The following is a 21033-nucleotide window of genomic DNA, read 5'->3' as shown; positions in this document are numbered from 1 at the left end:
CCTTAGACTTCAGAATTATAGACAAGTTGATCAGATGTGCTGAACTTTAGCAAATGGAATTTAATCCTGGAAAACACGAGATAATGCATTTTGGAAGGATGAACAAGGCAAAGGAGTACACATTGAATGGCAGGACCTTAGGAAGTACAAAGGATCAGAGGGACCTGATGTGCATGACCATGGATCACTGAAGACATCAAAACAGCTAGTTAAGGTGGATAAAAGGCATTTGGGATATTTACCCCTATTAATAAGGCATTTAGTACAATAGCAAGGAAGTTATGATGGAGCTGTATATAACTGTACTTAGACCACAGATGGATTATTGCATGCAGTTCTGCTCATCACACTATAGAATGTATACTAGAGAAAATGCAGGAAAGATTCAATCAGGATGTTGCCTGGGCAAGAATGATCAGCAATGGAGACAGACTAGATAGGCGGGGTTTATTTTCCTTAAAGTAGAGAGGGCTGAGGGAGGGGAGGGATCTGATTGAGGTGTACACAATTCTAAGGGCATAGACAGAGAGTATAGGGGGAACATTTTCCCATTTATAGAGGATTCAATAACCAGGAGGCACAGTTTTAACGTTAGGAGCAGGAGGTTCAGAACAAATTTTATGAAGACGTTTTTCTCCACAGGGTTGTGTGTATTTGGAATTCACTGTCTTAAATGGTGTCGAGGTGAGAGCCCTCAAATAATTTAAGGACTATTTCAATGAACAGTGAAATGCCATAGCATACAAAACTACAAGCTAAGTGGTGCAAAATGGGACAGCTGGATGGTTGATGATGAGTGCAGACACAATCGGCCAAATGTCCTCTTTCCATGCTGTATGAATTTTATGGCATTATGGCAGAGATGAGGGTTTCTTTCTTCCAGAGGCTTGTGTGACTTTTGAATTCTCTCCCCTAGGAGGCAGTGAAAATGGAGTAATTGAATATTTTTAAGGCAGAGGTAGTTAGATTCTTGCAGTAAAATCTGTTCATCCATAACTGAATGGGTCTATGACCCTTGTTCTTGGTGTCTTATATTGGACTGGAGGTCAGCAATGTCTCAGTTTTAAATTTTTCTTGTTTTTTCAAATTCTTCCAAGGCCTTGCCATTCATGGAATGTGGGCAGGACTAGCCAGTTAAATGGCATTTATTGCTCATCCCTAATTTCCCAGTTACGTGTCAACCACATTGCTGCAGGTCTAGAGTCACATGTAGGCCAGACAAGGAAAGTATAGCAGATGTCCTTCCCTACAAAACATCAATAAATCAGATGAGTTTTTCTTGACAATCAGCAGTGGTATCAAGGTCATAATCAGACTGTCATTTCCAGATTATTGTTGAATTCAAATTCCACCATCATCTATGGTAGGATTCAAACCCAGGACGCAAGAACGCTACCTGTGTCTCTAGATTAACAGACAAGTGCTAATACCACTAATCCATCACCTACTCCACAGTTTTAAGCTCTATAACTTCCTTTGGTCACATTATTGTCTGAGAACCCTGCGCTTCTCCAATTCTGACCGCTTTCTCATGTCTGATTTTAATCATTTCACCATTGGCAGTTGCATTTTTAGCTGCCCTGGCTTTTAACTCTGGAGGTCCCTCCCTACAGCTCACTGCCTCTCTATTTCTTCTAAGGTGCTTCTTAAAAGCTATCTCAGTCAACAAGCTTTTGTAGTTCAGTATCAGTCCTTGTTTGATAACACTTCTGTGGAGTGCCTTAGGATATTTTAACTACTTTAAAGGTGCTACATAAATTCTAATTGTTGTAACCTTTACTTTCCTGTTGATTACAAAACAAGATGAAACTCAAGGAGGGAAAAAAAAGAGTTGGGGAGATGTTTTTTCACCCTGTACATGGTTCGAACTTTGAACTCACTGCTTGGAAGGATGAATGAAGTTGAAACCCTCTTGGCATTTTAAAACAAAAAGTCAAAGTACTAGAAGTGCTGTAACATATAAGACTACAGTCTAAAAGCTAGAAAATGGGACTAAGCTGTATTGGTGTAACAGCAGCTATGACAGTGCCGTAAATTTACATGTTTGAATTAAAGAAAGCAGCTTTGAAAGAGAAGATTGATGTTTAGGCACTGTGTAGGTCACCTTCCTGTAGGCAATACATAATTTTCCTTAGTGAATGTAAAAACAAATAATGGGCGTAACACACCTTCAATGAGTAATCAACACTTTTGTCTACACCAAACAGGTTTACATTTTTTTCTCAGTCCAATTAATACGTTTATTTCCTGCTTTGTTGGATAAAGTTTCACTGTATTCATTCCTTTTGTTGGAGAACTTGACAGGAAAATGTAAAAGATAAAACGTGTAATTCTGGTCTTTGTGCTACAGGAAGGATGTTGTAAACTTGAAAGGTTTCAGAAAAGATTTACAAGGATGTTGCCAGGGTTGGAGGGTTTGAACTGTATAGAGAGGTTGGATAGCCTGAGGCTATTTTCCCTGGAATGTTGGAGGCTGAGGGGTCTGAGACATTTATAAAATCATCAGGGGCATAGATAGGGTATATAGACAAGGTCTTTTCCCCAGGGTGGGGGATTCCAAATCTAGAAGACATAGGTTTAAGGTGAGAGGGGAAAGGTTGAAAAGGGACCTAAAAGGCAACTGCTTCATGCAGAGGGTAGTGTGTGTATGGAATGAGCTGTCAGAGGAGATTGTGGAGGTTGGTACAATTACAACATTTAAAAGGTGTCTGCACAGGTATATGAATAAGGAGGTTTTGGAGGGATATGGGCCAAATCATGGAATTCCAAAAGTGTGGAAACAGGCCATTTGACCCAATAAGTCCACACTGCCCCTCCAAAGAATATCTTATTGAGTTCCATTCTTCTACATTTCCCCTGACTGCATTTCATCCAACCTACACATTCCTGAACACTATGGGTAATTTAGCTTGGCCAATTCACCTAACCTGCACATCTTTGGGCTGTGGGAGGAAACCAGAACACTCGGAGGATACCCACACCGGCATGGGGAAAATGTGTAAACTCCATACAGACAGTTGTCTGAGGCTGGGATCAATCCTGGGTCTTGATTAATTTAGGATATCTGGGAGAAAGTGAGCACTTCAGATGCTGGAGATCAGAATCGAAGAGTGTGGTACTGGAAAAGCACAGGCGGTCAGGCAGCATCTGAGGAGTAGGACAATTGATGTTTCGAGCATAAGCTCTTCATTAGAAATGAGGGGGAGGCCAAAGGGGGCTGAGAGATATATGGCTCGAACCCGCTCCAATTTATCTCTCAGCCCCCTTGGGCATCCCCTTGTTCCTGATGAAGAGCTTATGCTCAAAATGTTGATTCTCCTATTCCTTGGATGCTGCCTGACCAGCTGTGCTTTTCCATCACCATACTCTTTGACACTAATTTAGGATATCTGGTCAGCATGAATGAGTTGGATTGAAGGGTCTGTTTCTGTGCTTCTATGATTCTATGAACAATTCAATAAAAACGTGGATTTATAAGACATCTCTACTTCCCAAAATGTCCTAAAAAGTCCCAAATACTTTCAAATCTACATTAGAAAATACATGTGGAGAAATACATTTTGAAAGTAGGAAGTGAACTCTCTTGCAAACAAAAACTGAAGAAAATACAAGTGAATGTACGAGCAGGGGATCGTTTTGGTTCTATACCTTTTTATCGAATAGACACACCTGACAACCCAGATGGAACACCAAATCACAACAGATGTACCGGACTACAAATCCCAGAGTTCCAATGGATGCTCATGCGTTAACGTTACGTTTTTGATGGATGACGCAGAATTTTGGGGGTGGGGAATGAGACCAATCCAAAGTGAAAACGTAGGGTAGGACGATAAACAAATCATACAACTTCAAATAATTATGACAGAAATATAAATCTTGAGATGAAATTTGAAGCAAAACTCTCTTCAAAGTATGATACTAATGCTGTCAAAGAGATGGTTGTGAAGAGTGCTTTGCAATGATATTGGGGTATGTTATTTCTCCGCCCCCACCCGTCCTTTCATTTATTTGGTGGTGGTCGACGCTGCGCGCGCAGCGGTTGTCTGTTGGTCGGGCCGGGTGAGCTCGAGCGAGCGATTGAAGCGGCGCGAGGAAGGTTTGAGGTGAACGGCCGGACAGCCATATGAGAGCGGCAACTCTGCGGAGCTCCGATAGGGAGATGCCTACAAATAGGGACAGTATGATGTCTTACACGGCGGAGAATCACCATCAGGTCCGGATGAAAGCCTATTACAAAGGGTAAGGGCGAGAAACACGGCCGGACGAGCAGAGTGCCCCCCCCCCCCCCGGGCAGGAGAACCTTTCCTTTGGTGGGATCGTGGTGTGGAGGGCAGGAGGCGGTTTGTGGCGGAGAGTTGGGAGGTGGAGGATGTGGGCGAGAATGGGGGAAGAGTTGGAGAGCTGTGAGTTGGGGTAGGGGGGAGGGAAGGTGGTGCGGAGATGGAAGTAAGAAAGGGGAGTAGAGCTGGAGGAAGCTGTGAGTTTGGGTAGGAGATAGAGGGGAGCTGGGAGGTTGTGTGGGCACGACAGGGGAGCTGGTGCGATGGTTGAGGGGAGCTGTGTTTGGGGGCTGGGGAAGTTTGGTGGGAAACTGAAAGTAGGGGAAGTTATTTGATTGAGGAGGATGAGGATTGCCTTTTTTTTGAGGAGGTGTTGGAGATCTCTGAACCGTAGATCCAGGACGAAGGCCAGAGGAATTATCGGAAGGAGAGCCTTTGTGGGTAATAGTAAAGGGGCAAAAGGATCCAAAAGCGAAAGAAATCTGACTGCTTGAAAGTGTTTACGTTCATTCATCAAGCCATCTTCTGGTTGCCCCAAAGTGCCATGTAGCCAATGAAATGCCTTACTTGGGCCGCTTGTATATTGAAGGAAATGTGGCAGCAAATTTGCACACAGCATATTCCCACACCTATCAAAGCTGGCCAGATGACTGATTCTAGTGATGTTTATTAACCCATGAGACATAAGAGCAGAAATCAAGTCTGCTATGTCTCTCAATGCGATTAAGGCTGATTGTCTACGTCAGTGATATTTTCCCACATTATTGCTAATACTTTTTTAGATTAGATTAGATTACTTACAGTGTGGAAACAGGCCCTTCGGCCCAACAAGTCCACACCGCCCCGCCGAAGCGCAACCCACCCATACCCTTACATTTACCCCTTACCTAATACTACAGGCAATTTAGCATGGCCAATTCACCTGACCTGCACATCTTTGGAGTGTGGGAGCAAACCGGAGCACCCGGAGGAAACCCACGCAGACACGGGGAGAATGTGCAAACTCCACGCAGAGAATCGCCTGAGGCGGGAATTGAACCTGGGTCTCTGGCGCTGTGAGGCAGCAGTGCTAACCACTGTGCCACCGTGCCGCCACTTGATGCCAGTAATCTCCAGAAATCATATCGATTACAATCCTCAACATGCTCAATGACTGAACTTTCACAGCCATATGGGGTAGACAGTTCCAAAGATCACCCATCCTTTGGGTGAAGAAATTCCTCCTCATCTTGACCTTAAATGACCTACCAGGTTATGTTCCCTGGATTTAGGCATTCTAGTCAAGGGGACGATCTTTATACAATCTGTTTCAATATGGTCATTCCTTATCCTTTAAAACGCTGGAGATTACAGACCCAGTCATCTTAGAAGACCCTACTTTCCAAACTTTTGTCAGTTGTGAACTAATTTCAAGGCTCAAACTGTTGCAACCACAGGGTGAGCAGAGTAATCTGTGGGTGGGGAATGTTGAGGTTGGGAATGATTTGAGAGAGTAGGACATGGGGAATTGCCATTACATCCTTTGAGGCTATGACCCTTACTACTTAACTGCACAGTCCTGTGGTGTCCTCACCCCCTAATTTGGGAAGTGCTGTCATCAAACAGTTCTGCCCTCCCAGGGATCTGGTGCACCTCTACTGCGCTCCAGTGCCTTTTCAGTGAAATAGTGACTGTTACGTCACCGGGTAAACCGTTCTGCTAATTTAAACCAGCCACACAGCTAAGATTCACACAGTGCTATAATCTGTTAAAATTCAAGAGGCAAAGAACTATTCCAAAAATCACTATTTAAAGCAAAATTAACAACTTTATATTTTGAAGTTATTGAGAATAATTAACTAGCAACTATGTACAACTCCTTTCTCTAAACCTATCTTTTACCTTCCCCTCTACAATGCTGGTGTGATAAATATCCCGATTACGATTTGCAAAAGATATAATCACATTTCAAAGCAAGTCAGCTTGCCAAGTGTCCTCTGTAGATTTTGTTCTGTGTTCTTTTCTCCTTCTTCGGGATTCTCTTTCACAGGTCATTGATAGATAAAGGTTCCTTTAAGAGAGCAGATATTTCTGCAAGCAGTCTCTCTCTCTAGTTGTTGGTGCTTGACAGTTCTTTGCTGCTTTGATTTAACTGTTCAAACTGTCTGATACTTATACCCCAAAACATCGGATCGTTTCATTAGTTATAATATTGTCAAAGTTCAAACATGATTGGAATTTGGTATCTTGGGGCATAATTTAAACTAATTGGCCAAATTTAAATTTGTTTTTGTCTCATTGTCTCAATGCCAGCTGTTCTGACCAAGCATTACTTTGTTCTGGACGCTCTGTGCCTCTCTAAGTCCTTGCTAGCTTTTCATCTCTCTTAAAGGTACAGTAACTCTTACACCTTAATAACTTGACCAGCTAAACTTTTACAGCTACAAATATGGGTTGCTCAGGTTACCATCCCATCTCCAAAATGTCATCTAACAGCTGTACGACCATTGTCAACCTACCTTGTGTAGTTACAATTTTGAAGTGAAATTTGAAGCTACCATGGCAGACTGCTATGAGAGTGTCCATTGAGTCGCAGTTAGCTGATTGTCTGTCTGAGGTAAATGGAAGATCATATTATGGAATAATTTTGTCTAAATCAGATGATGTAACACTTATGTTTTAGAGGAGTGTCATTTCTCAACTAATGTGTCCATTAGGACCGCAAAAGATCTCATCAAGTTACTGTGCTTCAAAAATATTTGATTAGTTTGGGAAGCCTGAGATCAAGAATGTTATGATGCAATACATATCCACCTATCTTTAGTTTTGGAAATGACATGTTGCCGATTCTTTGAGCAGATTCAACTGTAAAACTTGACAATTTTGTACTGTTTAATAACTAATGAGGTCCACAAAGAACATCTTTGTAAGATTTTGTGCTGACTGAACTGTCATGGAAAATTTGATCAATTGTTGACATCTTTGTATTGCTTTGACTTTTGAGCAGAACTTTGCTAATAGTGATTGGAGGATCTGTGGTTTCATTGAGCCATAGAGATGTGCAGCACAGAAACAGGTCCTTTGGTCCAACTTATCCATGTTGACCAGATATCCGATATTAATTTAGTCCCATTTGCCAGCATTTGGCCCATAGCCCTTTAAACCTTTTCTATTCATTAACCCATTCAGATACCTTTTAAGTATTGTAACTGTACCAGCCTCCTCCACTTCCTCTGGCAGTTCATTCCATAGACACACCACTGTCCGTGTGAAAAAGTTGCCTCTTAGGTCCCTGTTAAATCTCTCTCCTCTCACCTTAAACCTATGCCCTCTAGCTTTGGACCCCTCAACTGTAAGGAAAAGACTTTGACTATTCACTCTATCCAGTCCCCTCATGATTTTATAAACCCCTTCTATAAGGTTGAGCCTTCAGTCTCTGATGTTCCAGGAAAACAGCCTCAGCCTATTCAGCTTCCCCCTATAGTTCAAACTCTCTAACTCTGACAACATTCTTGTAAATCTTTTCTGAACCCTTTTCAAGTTTAATGACATCTTTCCTATAGCAGGAAGACCAGAATTGAACACAATATTCCAGAAGTGGCCTAACCAATGTCCTGTGCAGATGCAGCATGACCTACATTTAGTACACTGACCGATAAAAGCAAGCATATCAAAGCCTTCTTCACTACCCTATCTACCTGCGAATCCATTTTCAAGGAACTATAAACCTGTATTCAAAGGTCTCTTTGTACTGCATCACTCCTTGGGACCTTCCCATTAACTGACTAAATCCTGCTCTGATTTGCCCTACCAAAATGTACTACCTCACATTTATTTAGATTAAACTCCATCTGGCATTCCTGAGCACATCTGATCAATGTCCCATTGTACTCTGAGGTAATCTTCAAGTGTTATCATCAAAATGAGATTTGATTAATATAGCATTAAACGTATGCTGTATGTCACTCATAATTATATAGCAACTTATATCACGACATCTTGTGTTGCTGCGGAAATGAGACTTAAAAAGAATTGGATACTGGGTCAAAGGAGGAGATATACTGGCTATAGCGTCTTATCCTGTGATATTGTCCAGATTTTACTTACAGGTGAATTGAGAGCTGCATACTTTGCCAAGAGTCAAAATCACTGTGAATTATAACTGGAGATTAGATTAGATTACTTAGTGTGGAAACAGGCCCTTCGGCCCAATAAGTCCACACCGACCCTCCGAATAGCAACCCACCCAGACCCATTTCCCCTATGTTTACCTCTTCACCTAACACTATGGGCAATTTAGCATGGCCAGTTCACCTAACCTGCACATCTTTGGACTGTGGGAGGAAACCAGTGCACCCGGAGGAAACCCACGCAGACACTGGGAGAATGTGCAAACTCCACACAGACCGTTGCCCGAGACGGGAATTGAACCCTGGTCTCTGGCGCTGTGAGGCAGCAGTGCTAACCACTGCGCCACTATGCCGCCCATCTTGATGTAACTAAACATTGTTGCAAGTCTTGGATTCACAAATTTGAAGTAACTGCATGTATATGGCAAATTGAACCAATGGCCATTGATTTTAAGGGTCAGGACAGGATTTTATAGGCTATTTAAGGAATATTTAAGTCAACCAGAGTGTGGTGGGTGTCTGGAACTCTGTGTCTGAAAGAATGGTAGAGGAAGAAACCATTACAACACCTGGTTATTTCAATGAACACTTGAAGTGGCATAGCATACAAGCTCACAGGCCAAGTGTTGGAAAATGGGATTAGAGTTGATAAGTGCCTGGTTACCAGCATGGACACGTTGGGTCAAAAGGTGTCTTTTTGTGCCTATTACTCTGGCTCATGATTTTATGCCATCCATGAAAAAAAAACATCTTTTCAAATGCTGACTTTTTCTTCTATTGTCCACCATACTTGGGTTATGTCTACAGCCAGAATTTTTAGTTGTCTGAATACTGAAATACTGATGGTTGTGCTGCAAAACAGTTTGCATGATAAATTAAAAACATTGTGAAATTATTGCTCAGCTTAGAAGTAGTATATTTTCCTTAAGTACCTTTTGCCAGTATTGTGCAGTACATAAGTGAGTCGAACATAAACCCCACAATGTTTCCACAAATCAGCAGTGGAGTCTGTGATATCTATCGAATACTGATCTGTGTATCTGTTCCTGGAGAATTGTCTGATAGGATATTGTATGTTTTGTGATATTTAGTACAAAATATTAACAACAAGGAAGGAGTTTGAATCTTTGGTCTTTGCTGACTTGCATGATCGATGCTGTTTTGAGATCTACTTGATTTAGGAGCTCCTTTATTAGAGTGGGGATAATCAGTCAGAATTCTTGCTTGGTATTGCTGTTTAGTCATTTTGAAGTGTGTATATTGCATTCTAGGTGAGGACAGGATCAGACTTGATTGTGATGGTATGAAAGGCTGGCAGCTATCCATTTGCATATGACTGCATTGTTGAATTACTAGGGTCTGGTTAGAAAAGTAAATAAAATACATTTTTGAAAAAGGGTTCCAACCTAATATTTGACAAACATTCTAATTAATGGTGACTTGTTATCAAACATAATGGAATATAAAGCTACAAGTTATGAAGCTGATGTCATGTGAATTTTTAAAGGAGCAGTGTGCTGAACAGCAATTGATATGATCCACGACACTTTGAAATACTAATGTTATCTTTGGTAACATCTACCTAAGAACATTGAATATTGTCTGCTCTTAAATTACAAAAGCTAGTGCATAAACTACAATAAGTAATAAAAAAAGAATAAAACAAAAGAACCTAAAGGGTAAAGGAATTCAAATATGCCATCAGGAATATGTCATTCGGTCTTATGGGTCTGCCCTACTATTTAATACAATCATCACTGACCATTTCAATGCCTTTTGCCCACCTAATCTCCATGAACATGTATCCAACTGAATCAAATCAGAAATATGTCAATCTATATATCTCCTAAGCATGCTCGAAGACTAAGCTTTGACAGTCCTCAGGCAGGATAAGGAGACTAAAACTGCACACTAATATTTTGTTAGCTTTCCAAATAGCCTTGCAGTATCTGCATATTAGCTACCAGTGACTTATTGACAGGGGCAACAAGGTCCCTTTATGCAACTACACTGTTGAACCTTTTCCATTTAAGAAATACTCTGCATTTCTACTTTTCTTTGAAATAGTGGATAACATCACACTTTTCCACATTCTGTTCCATCAGCGATCTCTAGCTCATTCACTCTGCCTGTCCAACAATTTTTCTTCACAATATAGGTTTCCACGTCCTTTTATGTCATTTGCAAATTTAGAAATATTATATTTGGTTCCAATTCAATCATCTATTGTTAACAGTGGGGACCGAAGTACTGATTATTGCACCAACCTGTCAGTCTTAGGTTGCCAGTGTGAAAATGACCAATTTGTTCCTTTTTTTTTGTCTGTTTGCTATCAGTAATTCATGCCAGTTCACTTTCTTCTATAGTACGTGCTGTAACTTTTCTAACCTGCTTTCTGTATAGGACTTTGTATACTTGGATTTTTGGAAGGCTTTTGACAATGTCAGTTGGCTGTCCTTTATCAATTTTGTTCGTCAGTACTTCAAACAAAAACCTCAAAGTTTGTGTACTATAACATGATTTCTCATTCACAAATCCATGCAATGTCCAATCAGATAATTGTCAACCTGGTACCTATTTATCCCATCCTTTATAATAAATTCTATCATTTTTCCCTAATACTGATATAGCACAAACAAGTTTGTAGTTCCCTGTTTTGCTTATGGCTTAAATAGTGGGGTAATATTTACCACTTTCCAACTCGCAGGAATGATTCCAGAATTTATAGAATTTTTGAAGATAATCAATGCATCATTTTCTCTACAGCTCTTCCTCCAGCAAGTAGCCCCACATTCCCCAGCACTTCCTTCAACAATCAGCCCCCCCCCCCCCCCCCCAGTTTATGTCTCAGCGCCCTGGCCCACAGGCCTCATTCCTGATGAAGGGCTTATGCCTGAAACGTTGATTCTCCTGCTCCTCGGATGCTACCTGACCTGCTGTGCTTTTCTAACATCACACTCTTGACTCTGACCTCCAGCAAGTCCTCAATTTCTCCCAAATTAGTTATTGCCAGACATTTCATTTTTGATTATCTGTGGAAGTTTCTATGGTATATTTTTGTGTTTTTGCTGGATTGCCTTCATATTCTGTTCTGCCTGTCCTTATCAGTTTATTAGTCCTCCTTTGTATTTGATGAACCATCTAACCCTAGTAGTTATTGTTCTTATAGGCCTTTTCTTTTAATCTTGTGCAATCCTGAATTTCCTTCGTTAGCTACAGTTTACTGATCTTTTCGAGTGTTTGCATCTTGAAGGAATGAAGAGCTCCACCAAGTCATGAAATAGTTCTTTAAAGGCTACCCATTGCCTATAATAGAGTCATGCCTTTGAATGTGTTTTCTTAGTTCACCTCAGCCAATTTGTGTTTCATGCTTTCAGAATTTCTCTTTTGAAGTTTAACACCCTTGCTGGAGAATGAACTACCTCGCTTTTTAAAAAAGAATAGTGTGCAATTCTATCATATGCTCACTGTGCTCTGAAGGTTCTTTTAAATGATTATTAATTATCCCGTTTTAATTACATAATTACATAATACGAGATCTAAAATGACAAATAACATAATGTCTAGTGGATTCTTCAACATAACTGTTCTACATTACCATGCCTAATTCATTCCAGAAACCCGTTCTCCACAGTTTTATCACTAACTTGGTTTATCCGGTCTATATGCAGATTGAAGTCACCCATGATAACTATTGTTCATGTTGTATACTTTTCATCTGATTAATACCACACTATCACAATTATTTAATGGCCTATAAGTAACTCTGAACAATGTCGTCTGCTCCTTGCTGTTTCTTAGTTCCATGCAAACTGATTCCACACCTGGTTCTTCCAATCTGATATCCTCCCTCACTACCGTACTGATTCTATCCATCCCTTATCAGTGCAACCCCACTTCCTTTTTCTTCTTGTGTATCCTTCCTAAACATTGAATCTCTTGGAATATTCAGTCCCCAGTCCTGGTCAGCATGCAGCTAGTTAATATCAATTAGATCGTAACCATGGATTTCTGTGTGGGTCTTTGAGTCATCTACCTTGTGTGCATTCAGGTAGAGTGCCCTGCCTTTTTGACAGCGTTCCACTTTCTAAGTACACTCAGTCCTCAGCTTTGTTTCTCCAGTCTTCTGGCCTCCCTAACATCTTTTTGACTTCCTGTTACCAACTTTGCTTCCCTCCAATCTGATTGTCTTCCTGTTGCCATTCCTTTAACAAGGTATTTTAAACTTACTCTACGTGGACTGACAAATTCCCCTGCAAGGATATCAGTCCCAGCCCATTAAGATGCACTCCATTATATAGGTCTTGCCTGTTCTCGAACCCGTTACAATTCCTCAAAGTCTATGCCCTCCCTCCTAGACCAGTTCTTTAACCACAAATTGAGCAGGCCTCCTGTTATTATTCTCAGTAGCATGTGACATTGAGTGTGGTAATGTGACGCATAAAATTTGCAGAGCTTTGGTCTGAACCTACATAGGTAACTTGATTCACTTTTTTGGTAATGGATCTATTTGATTTTGGAAATTAATCGAAATGTACTGTGAACAAGAGTAGACCTCTTAGCACTTAAACATGTTTTGCATTCAATTATGTCATGACTGATCTGTATCTTACCCTTGATTCATATATTCACCTTTGTTCTAAGTTCCCAAAAACTCTAGCCTACTGAGACATGTAGGATGAGGAGAGATTGTATTCTCTTGTATTTACTTGAAGACTATCTAAGTTTTCAAACTAAAGAATTTGATAAAGTAGATATCGATGAGTGCTTCACTCTGCTAATGGAATGGAGAAGTTCACAATCTTAAAATTAGAGTCAGTTCTTTTGGAGTGAAATTAGGAAGGACATTTTCACACAAGCAGTGACAGAAATTGGGAACTTGCTGCACAAAAGGATGTGAATGCTGGTTGATGCACGTGAAAATTTAAATTGAGTATTTTTTAGGCAGGGTATCAAGAGAGATGGGGCAAAGATGGATAAATGCAATTAATCATGCAGATCAATTGTGATCTGTGATGATCAGAACAGTCAAAAAGATTTTTGTCCTAGTCTCTTGGTTCAGAGGCTGGGTCTAAGGACCAGTTTGAATGCCATCTAAGGAATTTAAAAGAAATCTAGAGTAAAAAGTTATCAGTAATAGTGACCAGTCTTTCCTGATGAAGGGCTTTTGCCCGAAACGTAAATTTTCCTGCTCGTCGGATGCTGCCTGACCTGCTGTGCTTTCCCAGCACCACTCTGAAGTAGACTTTTGGAGTTGAGCTGATCTCGCTCTACCAATTATATTAATCAAGGCCATTAGCCTTAAGTTTTTAGGAAATTGAATTGTAAACTTAATACTGGTAATTATGATTCAGTAACACTTGACAGATATGCACTTTTATTAACAAAAGCAAACTTGAACTTGAAAACATTGTTTTTGAAATGAATGGAATGTTGAAGCCCCTATATTTATATTATCATTCAGTGAACATCCTATAGAGAAACAAAGGAGCGGCATGATGGTTGAGTGGTTAGCATTGCTGCTTCACGGTGCTAGGGATCTGAGTTCCAGCCTTGCGTCTGTTGTGAAGTTTTCATGTTCTTTCTGTGTCTACATGGGTTTCTGCCAAATGCTCAGGTTTCCTTCCACAGTCCAAAGATCTGCAGGTTAGGTAAATGCATGGTTACGCAGATGGGGTGGGTTGCTCTTTGGAGGGTCAGTACAGATGATGGATCGAATGGCCTCCTTCCGCACTTTAGGGATTCTGTGATTCAAGTATGTGGGATTGGAGGATAGCCCAGCAGTTCAAATTCTGACTGTCTGGCCATGTAGTTCCAAAGATATGGGAAATAGGCTTGTGTTGGTAAAAACAGCTGAGATTCATGATTTCCTTTATATTATAAGTAGATGAATGAAAATTTTTGGTAAACATAGTGCAGCCATTGCATGCATGGACCTTTTTAGCCAAACTGAGTATTTGCATTCATTGTGCTATGTTTTTGAACCTGAGATTCTGGCTAAAGCTGATCTAAATTTACATGATGCAACAATATAATTTATGAACATGTTCTGACCTGACACTTAGTATCTCTGCAATACTTGTATGTTTGTCATAGCCGATAAATGCTTAAAGTTGTAATCTTTGGTTGTGAAACAGGTTGAGTTTGGGGAAGCTACGTATTTACTTTTCAGTGACATGCCTTCCTAAGTTGGTGCACTTTATTATTTCAGTTGCCTCAGACCCAAACTCTGAATTTCCCCCTCTGCCTTTCTACCCTGATTTTCTCTTTTAAAACACAACGTAAAAGGTGGTCCTCTGAACAAGCTTTTCGTCAATTGACCCAATATCTAAGCCTTATGTTAAAGGAGCAATGTAAATATAAACTTGAAGGTGACATTGATCAATAGAAATATTTTGGTGAGTAACCATTAAATCTATGAAGCAAGCTATCTAGGGAGATACAAAAGGAGATACTGTTGAATAAATCAAATGTGCATATTTTGGGTTGTTTTGAGTCATTTGAGCATATAGTAAGTCCTACATGTGTTGGACTTTTGGTCCAAAATTCCTTCCACTAGGGGATTTCCTCGTCTCTTGATAGGTACAGATTTCCATGATCAGTAAACATCTCCATTGTATTATCGTGCGACTATACAGATACTCAGTAGAAATTGAATGGTGTTGGCCTTTTCTCTCTCCTCACAATCTCCATATTCTTTTCAAAAAAAGTCATTTTATGTAAGACATAGGATCACGAGTCGGCCATTCAGCCCCCTGAGCCTCTTTACCATTCAGTAAGATCATTCAGTCAGATTTAATAGTGACTTTGAATTCACTTTTGTATCTGACAGGGAAGTCAAGAATTATTGAATACAATCAAAAATCTGTTTAATTCAGCTTTGCCTATTTTTAATTACCCAGTCTTCACTGCTTTATTTGGTAGAGAATTTCAAATACAGACAACTCTCAGAAGTATAACCCTCATCTCTCCCTTAAAAATGAGTTGTTATTTAAAACTCTGTCCCTTCATTTTAGGTTTCCCTATGATTGAAAGCATTATTTCACAATATTGTTTCAAAAAGATCATCTCATTAAACTTCAATGAGTATATTTATGCCCAAATTATTCAATGCTTCAGCATAAGACTAATCCATCATCCTTGGAATCACTCTAGGGAACCTTCTCTAAACTGATTGCAATAGAAGCGTATCCTTTCTTAAGGTGACCGACCATGTACATGGTGTGAAAACAATGTCCTATGTGTTTCTGATTGTGGATTGAAATGGAAAAAGGACTTGTTTAAAAACCAAAGATTGTTGAAACATTGCTACACTTTTTAAAAAGTAGTAATTGGTACTCATTGTAAGCACTGTACTATATTTAAATAGCTATTGGTTCAAGCAATGGGGAAAACCTTATTCAAGATTACCTGTAACTAGTGAGTTCTGTATGAATGGACTTTTGGCAGGCAACAAGAAGCTAGATTAGTCAGTAGGATGGCAAAGATCTCTTATTATTAATGGCCAAGGTCTCTTGCCAACCACCAGCTACATGATTGGCTCTCAAGTAGTTGAACAGCTTCTTTGGGTCAGAAAGCATCGGAGCTTTTGAAGGGAAATAGCTATTTTTGTTCTGCAGTTAAAAGCATCACAAACCTGAAAACTGCCCCAATTTATCCCCTCCCTCCAACTCCCAATATCTGTAAGCTGTGCTTTATTAATTATAACTCAGAGACATTTATAAGTGCATTCCAGTCACCCTGCAAACAAGGAAGAGTGAGCAGCAGCGTTCTGATCAACATACCCCATTGACAGAGACCATTGAACTGCCTTCGCTGTTTACCCTCCATTCATTTTTAGTATAGAAAACTAGTCCATGCTTTCTGTCAACCTTGGTCAAAGATGGGTAAAATGGGGAATTCTGCATACTTTTTTTATAACATTTTAACTTTTGTAACAACTCTGGAAATTAAGTCCAATTAATTCCAATGCACCACCCCAGTGAAGTGTGACAACAGTACTCTTATTTCACCAGTTCCCTGTATCAAAGGAAAATGTGCCTGCTTTTATTCTTTTTTCTTGTAATATAGGCCAGCATTCAGAAGCTTTTCTATTAGTTGCTGTATTTGAACGCGGACATTTTGCGATTTGCTCTGTAGATCTTCTCTGCCCCGTCTCGAGGATTTTAGAATTAGTGTTAAGTTTTTATTGTCGCATGCACTCAAGTACAGGGTCACATGAGAACAGTGAAGTGTGTATAAAGGTACCAAGGTTTACATTAGAAAAATAAAGAAATTTAAGTTAAAAATTCAGTATTACAGTCCTTCTAAAGCCGAAAGAGAGAGGATCGAGAAAAAGCGGACAGAGAATATTTTGTTCTGGGGTTCTGCTCAGATTTTTAAAATCTTTCTGAAAGTGTGGTGCCCAGAACTGGATGCAGGAGAGTCAGGGTTTTACAGTGTGAATGAACCTGTTCAGTCCATTCTGGACTGAGTGCCAGTCATCAAGCACTGATCAATTTGAATTTCATTTTCTAGTACTTGGGCCATAGCCTTGTATGCACACAATGCATGACAACCCGCCAGCTTGATGAGCAAACTAATAACCACAGTGCACTAGTATCTCACTTTTATTGACTTAATGGGCAGAAGATCCCAGCTCTGAATTACATGAAAAATGGTAAGAGTCAGTTGGGATAACTCATTATTGTGATCGAGAAACAAAACATTTGATTTTTTTTCCATCCAAGATGAAATGGGAATCTTGCTAGTGAGTGGCATTACTTAATTCATTTGTCTTGCTATTTAAGTTGAGTTCTATAAAAATACCTCCACATCTTTTTCCTAAAGCTTGAGGTCTGTGCGTACTTAAAGGTTTTCTTATTGAAATTTTGACTAGTAAACTACAACATTAAGCTTAAAGTATTGTTCTTCTTAACTCAACCCTCTATGCAGGCCAAGATCTTATAGAGTTTGCTCACTATTCTCAAAGGTCTATGCACTTGAAACCCTAGGTTGCCGTGTCCCTGACAGTTATTAGAACTGTGCCTTGAAGAATATTTGGTGTCCAATCCCTTCTGGCAAATGTGTCACCTCATGCTACTTTGTATTTGCCCTTTTGCTAGCCTATCTGTATCACATTGCAGTTGGTTTGTATCATCCTCATTATTTGCCACTCCAGATTGGTATCGTTGGCAAATTTTTAAATGTTGTTCTGCACTCCAATATCCAGGAACCTAAAAACAAAATCAAGAAAATCAGTGATCCAAGCATTGACTCTTGAGGAACAGCGGTCCACTATTCTCCAAGTTGAAAAATAAACTACCTTTCTCAATTTGTTGTTTTCTCTCCTTAAATCGGTTTTTGATCCAAGTTGATACTGATTCTCTTCCACCTGTTATAATTTTGTATGTTCACTACATCAAACAGTTAACTTATAAGATGAAGCTGAATAAATACATTTAATGTTGGGAAACATGATGATAAATTATTTGTATGCATTGGAATCAGACAATGGTGAAGGGAAAGATAGAACAAAGTTTTTTTTTAAATAAAAGAATGACTTTATCCTCTATCCTTTAACCTCCTGTGTCTATTGGACTTTGACTTATTTTTGTGAAGGAAATCAACATGTATGGTTACGTTGCCTCAGGACTATTTGTGACATGTAGTGCTCTTTCCTGAAGTAGTATTTAGCAGTTTGGAAAATTTACGTATCACCACGAGCTTAACTTTTTTATTATTAATTAATGAAATTTGATTGTTTCTGTGCATTTTGTGGTGCATTTAATTCTAGTGGGAACATCGTGAAGGCAGCTCAGTAAAATCTTTGAGGAAAATGTCTTAGGAATGTTTTGGAACTCTTGAAATAGCAGTAATTTGTTGTGGTTGATTTTGCTTAATTATAAAATTATTTTCCTTTCAACTTGTATTATTTTTGTTCTGCAATGATAACCAAAATTTATGAAACATCTTGAAAAATTTAATGTTGGATGAAAAAGATTTATTTGACATCATTCATGGCATTAATTATCATTTGTCAACCTGTTAAATGCTGTTGCTACCTCTAAAGCTTGTTTAATCTGCAAGCTTTGTTGATAAGTTGCACAATAGAATTCCCAGTTTGTACCTCTTGAATTAATTATAATACATTGTTTCCGTACTCAAGAAATCCCAACTGAGAGAGGCTAAAGAAGTTATGGTAAAAAATTTATGTTGCTATCTCATGTACTAGAACATCAGGGCAGTAAATGTTGTCCCTTTGAATTATTTAATGAGCCACAAACCTGATTTTCAATCAGAAGACTTTCTCCATTGTTCCACCCAACCCTGAAAAATAATACAAGTATGTTAAGTTCCCAGCTAATGCAGTGATAATAAACATTATTTTTAAAAAGGGCGCTGAATAATTATTTTATTGACAGTAGTACTAAAACTACTGGAATGGATATGCCAATAGAATAAAACTTTTTATGGAACTTGATGATTTGTGAATTGCTGTGGATGTGTCATATAAGGGAAAGTAACTGGTCAGGATGCTATACTCAAGGAAGGAAGATTAAATGAATATTCTGCACTTTAGCCTAACTCAGTGCAGTAAAGGTGAAGTGTTTGGGAGGGGGTTGAAGGGGGGGGGGGTAGCGATTGTGTATACACACACGTTATCAAAATTGCCCCTCTCCAACCTCCTCCCAAAAACTTCACCTTTACTGCACTAAGTAAAGTGCATGCACATAGGATAGAACCTACAAAATCTCAGATTACGTACGGTCTGTGTAATGAGGGCTTTTTAAAATTCCACTTTATGAATGAAGGTGACCACTTTATTGTGCCCCCTGGTATTATGGTTTTTTGATGAATTCTAACTAGAGATTTCCTCCACTTCACTAATGAACTTTCATAAGGATTGAATGATTCAGTCGGGTATATGTGAAGAATTGGGCTGTCGATCAAGGAATGGGTATGCAATTTAGTTAAGATAGTACTTAAGTCTTTTGATGTTTTAATTTAATTTATTAAAATATATTTTTCTCATCAAACTTCATAGATGTAATTACACATCTCTGAAGCATGTGGGACTTGAACACTGGTGTCTCAGTCCAGGAGTTGGGATACCACTACTGTATTATAAGAGGCCCACACTTGAGTCTTTTATAGTTGAGATAATCTACTGAAGGGCTTAATCAAACTGGTTAATTGATACTTGAATGAGGTTATTGGTTTTGTCATGATGCTGTACACGTCTGAGTTGAACTTTCCAAATCTGTGCTTCCATCTGTTTGTTTGGCAACATTTCTCAGGACTTCACCATTAAGTCCTGCACTGATTTGCCTTCCCAAAAATGTAGCATCTCCCATTTATCTAAACGAGAATCTAGAGAAAATATATTCCTGTTAAGGTGAAAGGAAAGGCTGGTAGGTATAGGGAATGCTGGACGACTAAAGAAATTGAGGGTTTGGTTAAGAAACAGAAGGAACCATATGTCAGGTATAGTCAGCACAGATTGAGTGAATCCTTAGAGTATACAGGCATTTGGCGCATACTTAAGCGGGAAATCTGGAGGGCAAAGAGGGGACATGAGATAGCTTTGGCAAATAGAATTAAGGAGAATCCAAAGGGTTTTTACGAATATATTAAGGACAAAAGGGTCACTAGGGATAGAATAGGGCCCCTCAAAGATCAGCAAGGCGGCCTTTGTGTGGAGCTGCAGAAAATGGGTGAGATACTAAATGCATATTTTGCATCAGTATTTACTGTGGAAAAGGATATGGAAGATATAGACTGCAGGGAAATAGATGGTGACACCTTGCAAAATGCCCATATTACAGAGGATGAAGTGCTGGATGTCTTGAAACGGGTAAAGGTGGATAACTCCCCAGGACCTGATCAGGTGTACCCTAGAACTCTGTGGGAAGCTAGAGAACTGATTGCTGGGCCTCTTGCTGAGATATTTGTATCATCGATAGTCACAGGTGAGGTGCTGGAAGACTGGAGGTTGGCTACCGTGATGCCACTGTTTAAGAAGGGTGGTAAGAACAAGCCAGGGAACTATAGACCAGTGAGCCTGACATCGGTGGTGGGCAAGTTGTTGGAGGGAATCCTGAGGGACAGGATGTACATGTATTTGGAAAAGCAAGGACTGATTAGGGATAGTCGACATGGTTTTGTGCGTGGGATATCATGTCTCACAAACTTGGGTTTTTTGAAGGAGTAACAAAGAGGATTGATGAGGGCAGAGCGGTAGATGTAATCTATATGGACTTTAGTAAGACATTCGACAAGGTTCCCCATGGGATACTAGTTAGCAAGGTAGATCTCATGGAATACAGGGAGAACTAGCCATTTGGATATGGAACTGGCTCAAAGGTAGAAGACAGAGGGTGTTGGGAGAGGGTTGTTTTTCAGATTGGAGGCCTGTGACCAGTCGACTGCCACAAGGATCCACTCCTTTTTGTCATTTACATAAATGATTTGGATGTGAACATAGAAGGTACTTCCTTCTCTGCAGTATGGACATTTTTCAAGATGTCCCCATCTATTTCCCTACATTCTATATCTTCCATGTCCTTTTCCACAGTAAACACTGATGCAAAATCTGTGGATCAGTGAGCAGTTATCGATGACAAAGGTTCTGCTTGCCAAAAGATGACGATTGGCTTCCA

General features: G+C 39.6%; 1 protein-coding gene across 1 annotated transcript in view; it reads left to right on the top strand.

The window, feature by feature from the left end:
• The first annotated feature begins 4044 nt into the window (after positions 1-4044).
• The window catches only part of prkci (protein kinase C, iota), a 146246-nt gene continuing 129257 nt past the window's right edge, over positions 4045-21033 (top strand). The window contains exon 1 of the mRNA XM_072572095.1: positions 4045-4242. Within this exon, the coding sequence (XP_072428196.1) occupies positions 4127-4242 (116 nt within the window). The 5' untranslated portion in view covers positions 4045-4126. The remainder of the gene's footprint in view (positions 4243-21033) is intronic.

This window comes from Chiloscyllium punctatum, chromosome 6, assembly GCF_047496795.1.
Source record: "Chiloscyllium punctatum isolate Juve2018m chromosome 6, sChiPun1.3, whole genome shotgun sequence".
Classification (NCBI taxonomy): domain Eukaryota; kingdom Metazoa; phylum Chordata; class Chondrichthyes; order Orectolobiformes; family Hemiscylliidae; genus Chiloscyllium; species Chiloscyllium punctatum.
The sequence above is the reverse complement of the archived record's forward strand: the minus strand, read 5'-3'. Positions and strand labels throughout refer to the sequence as shown.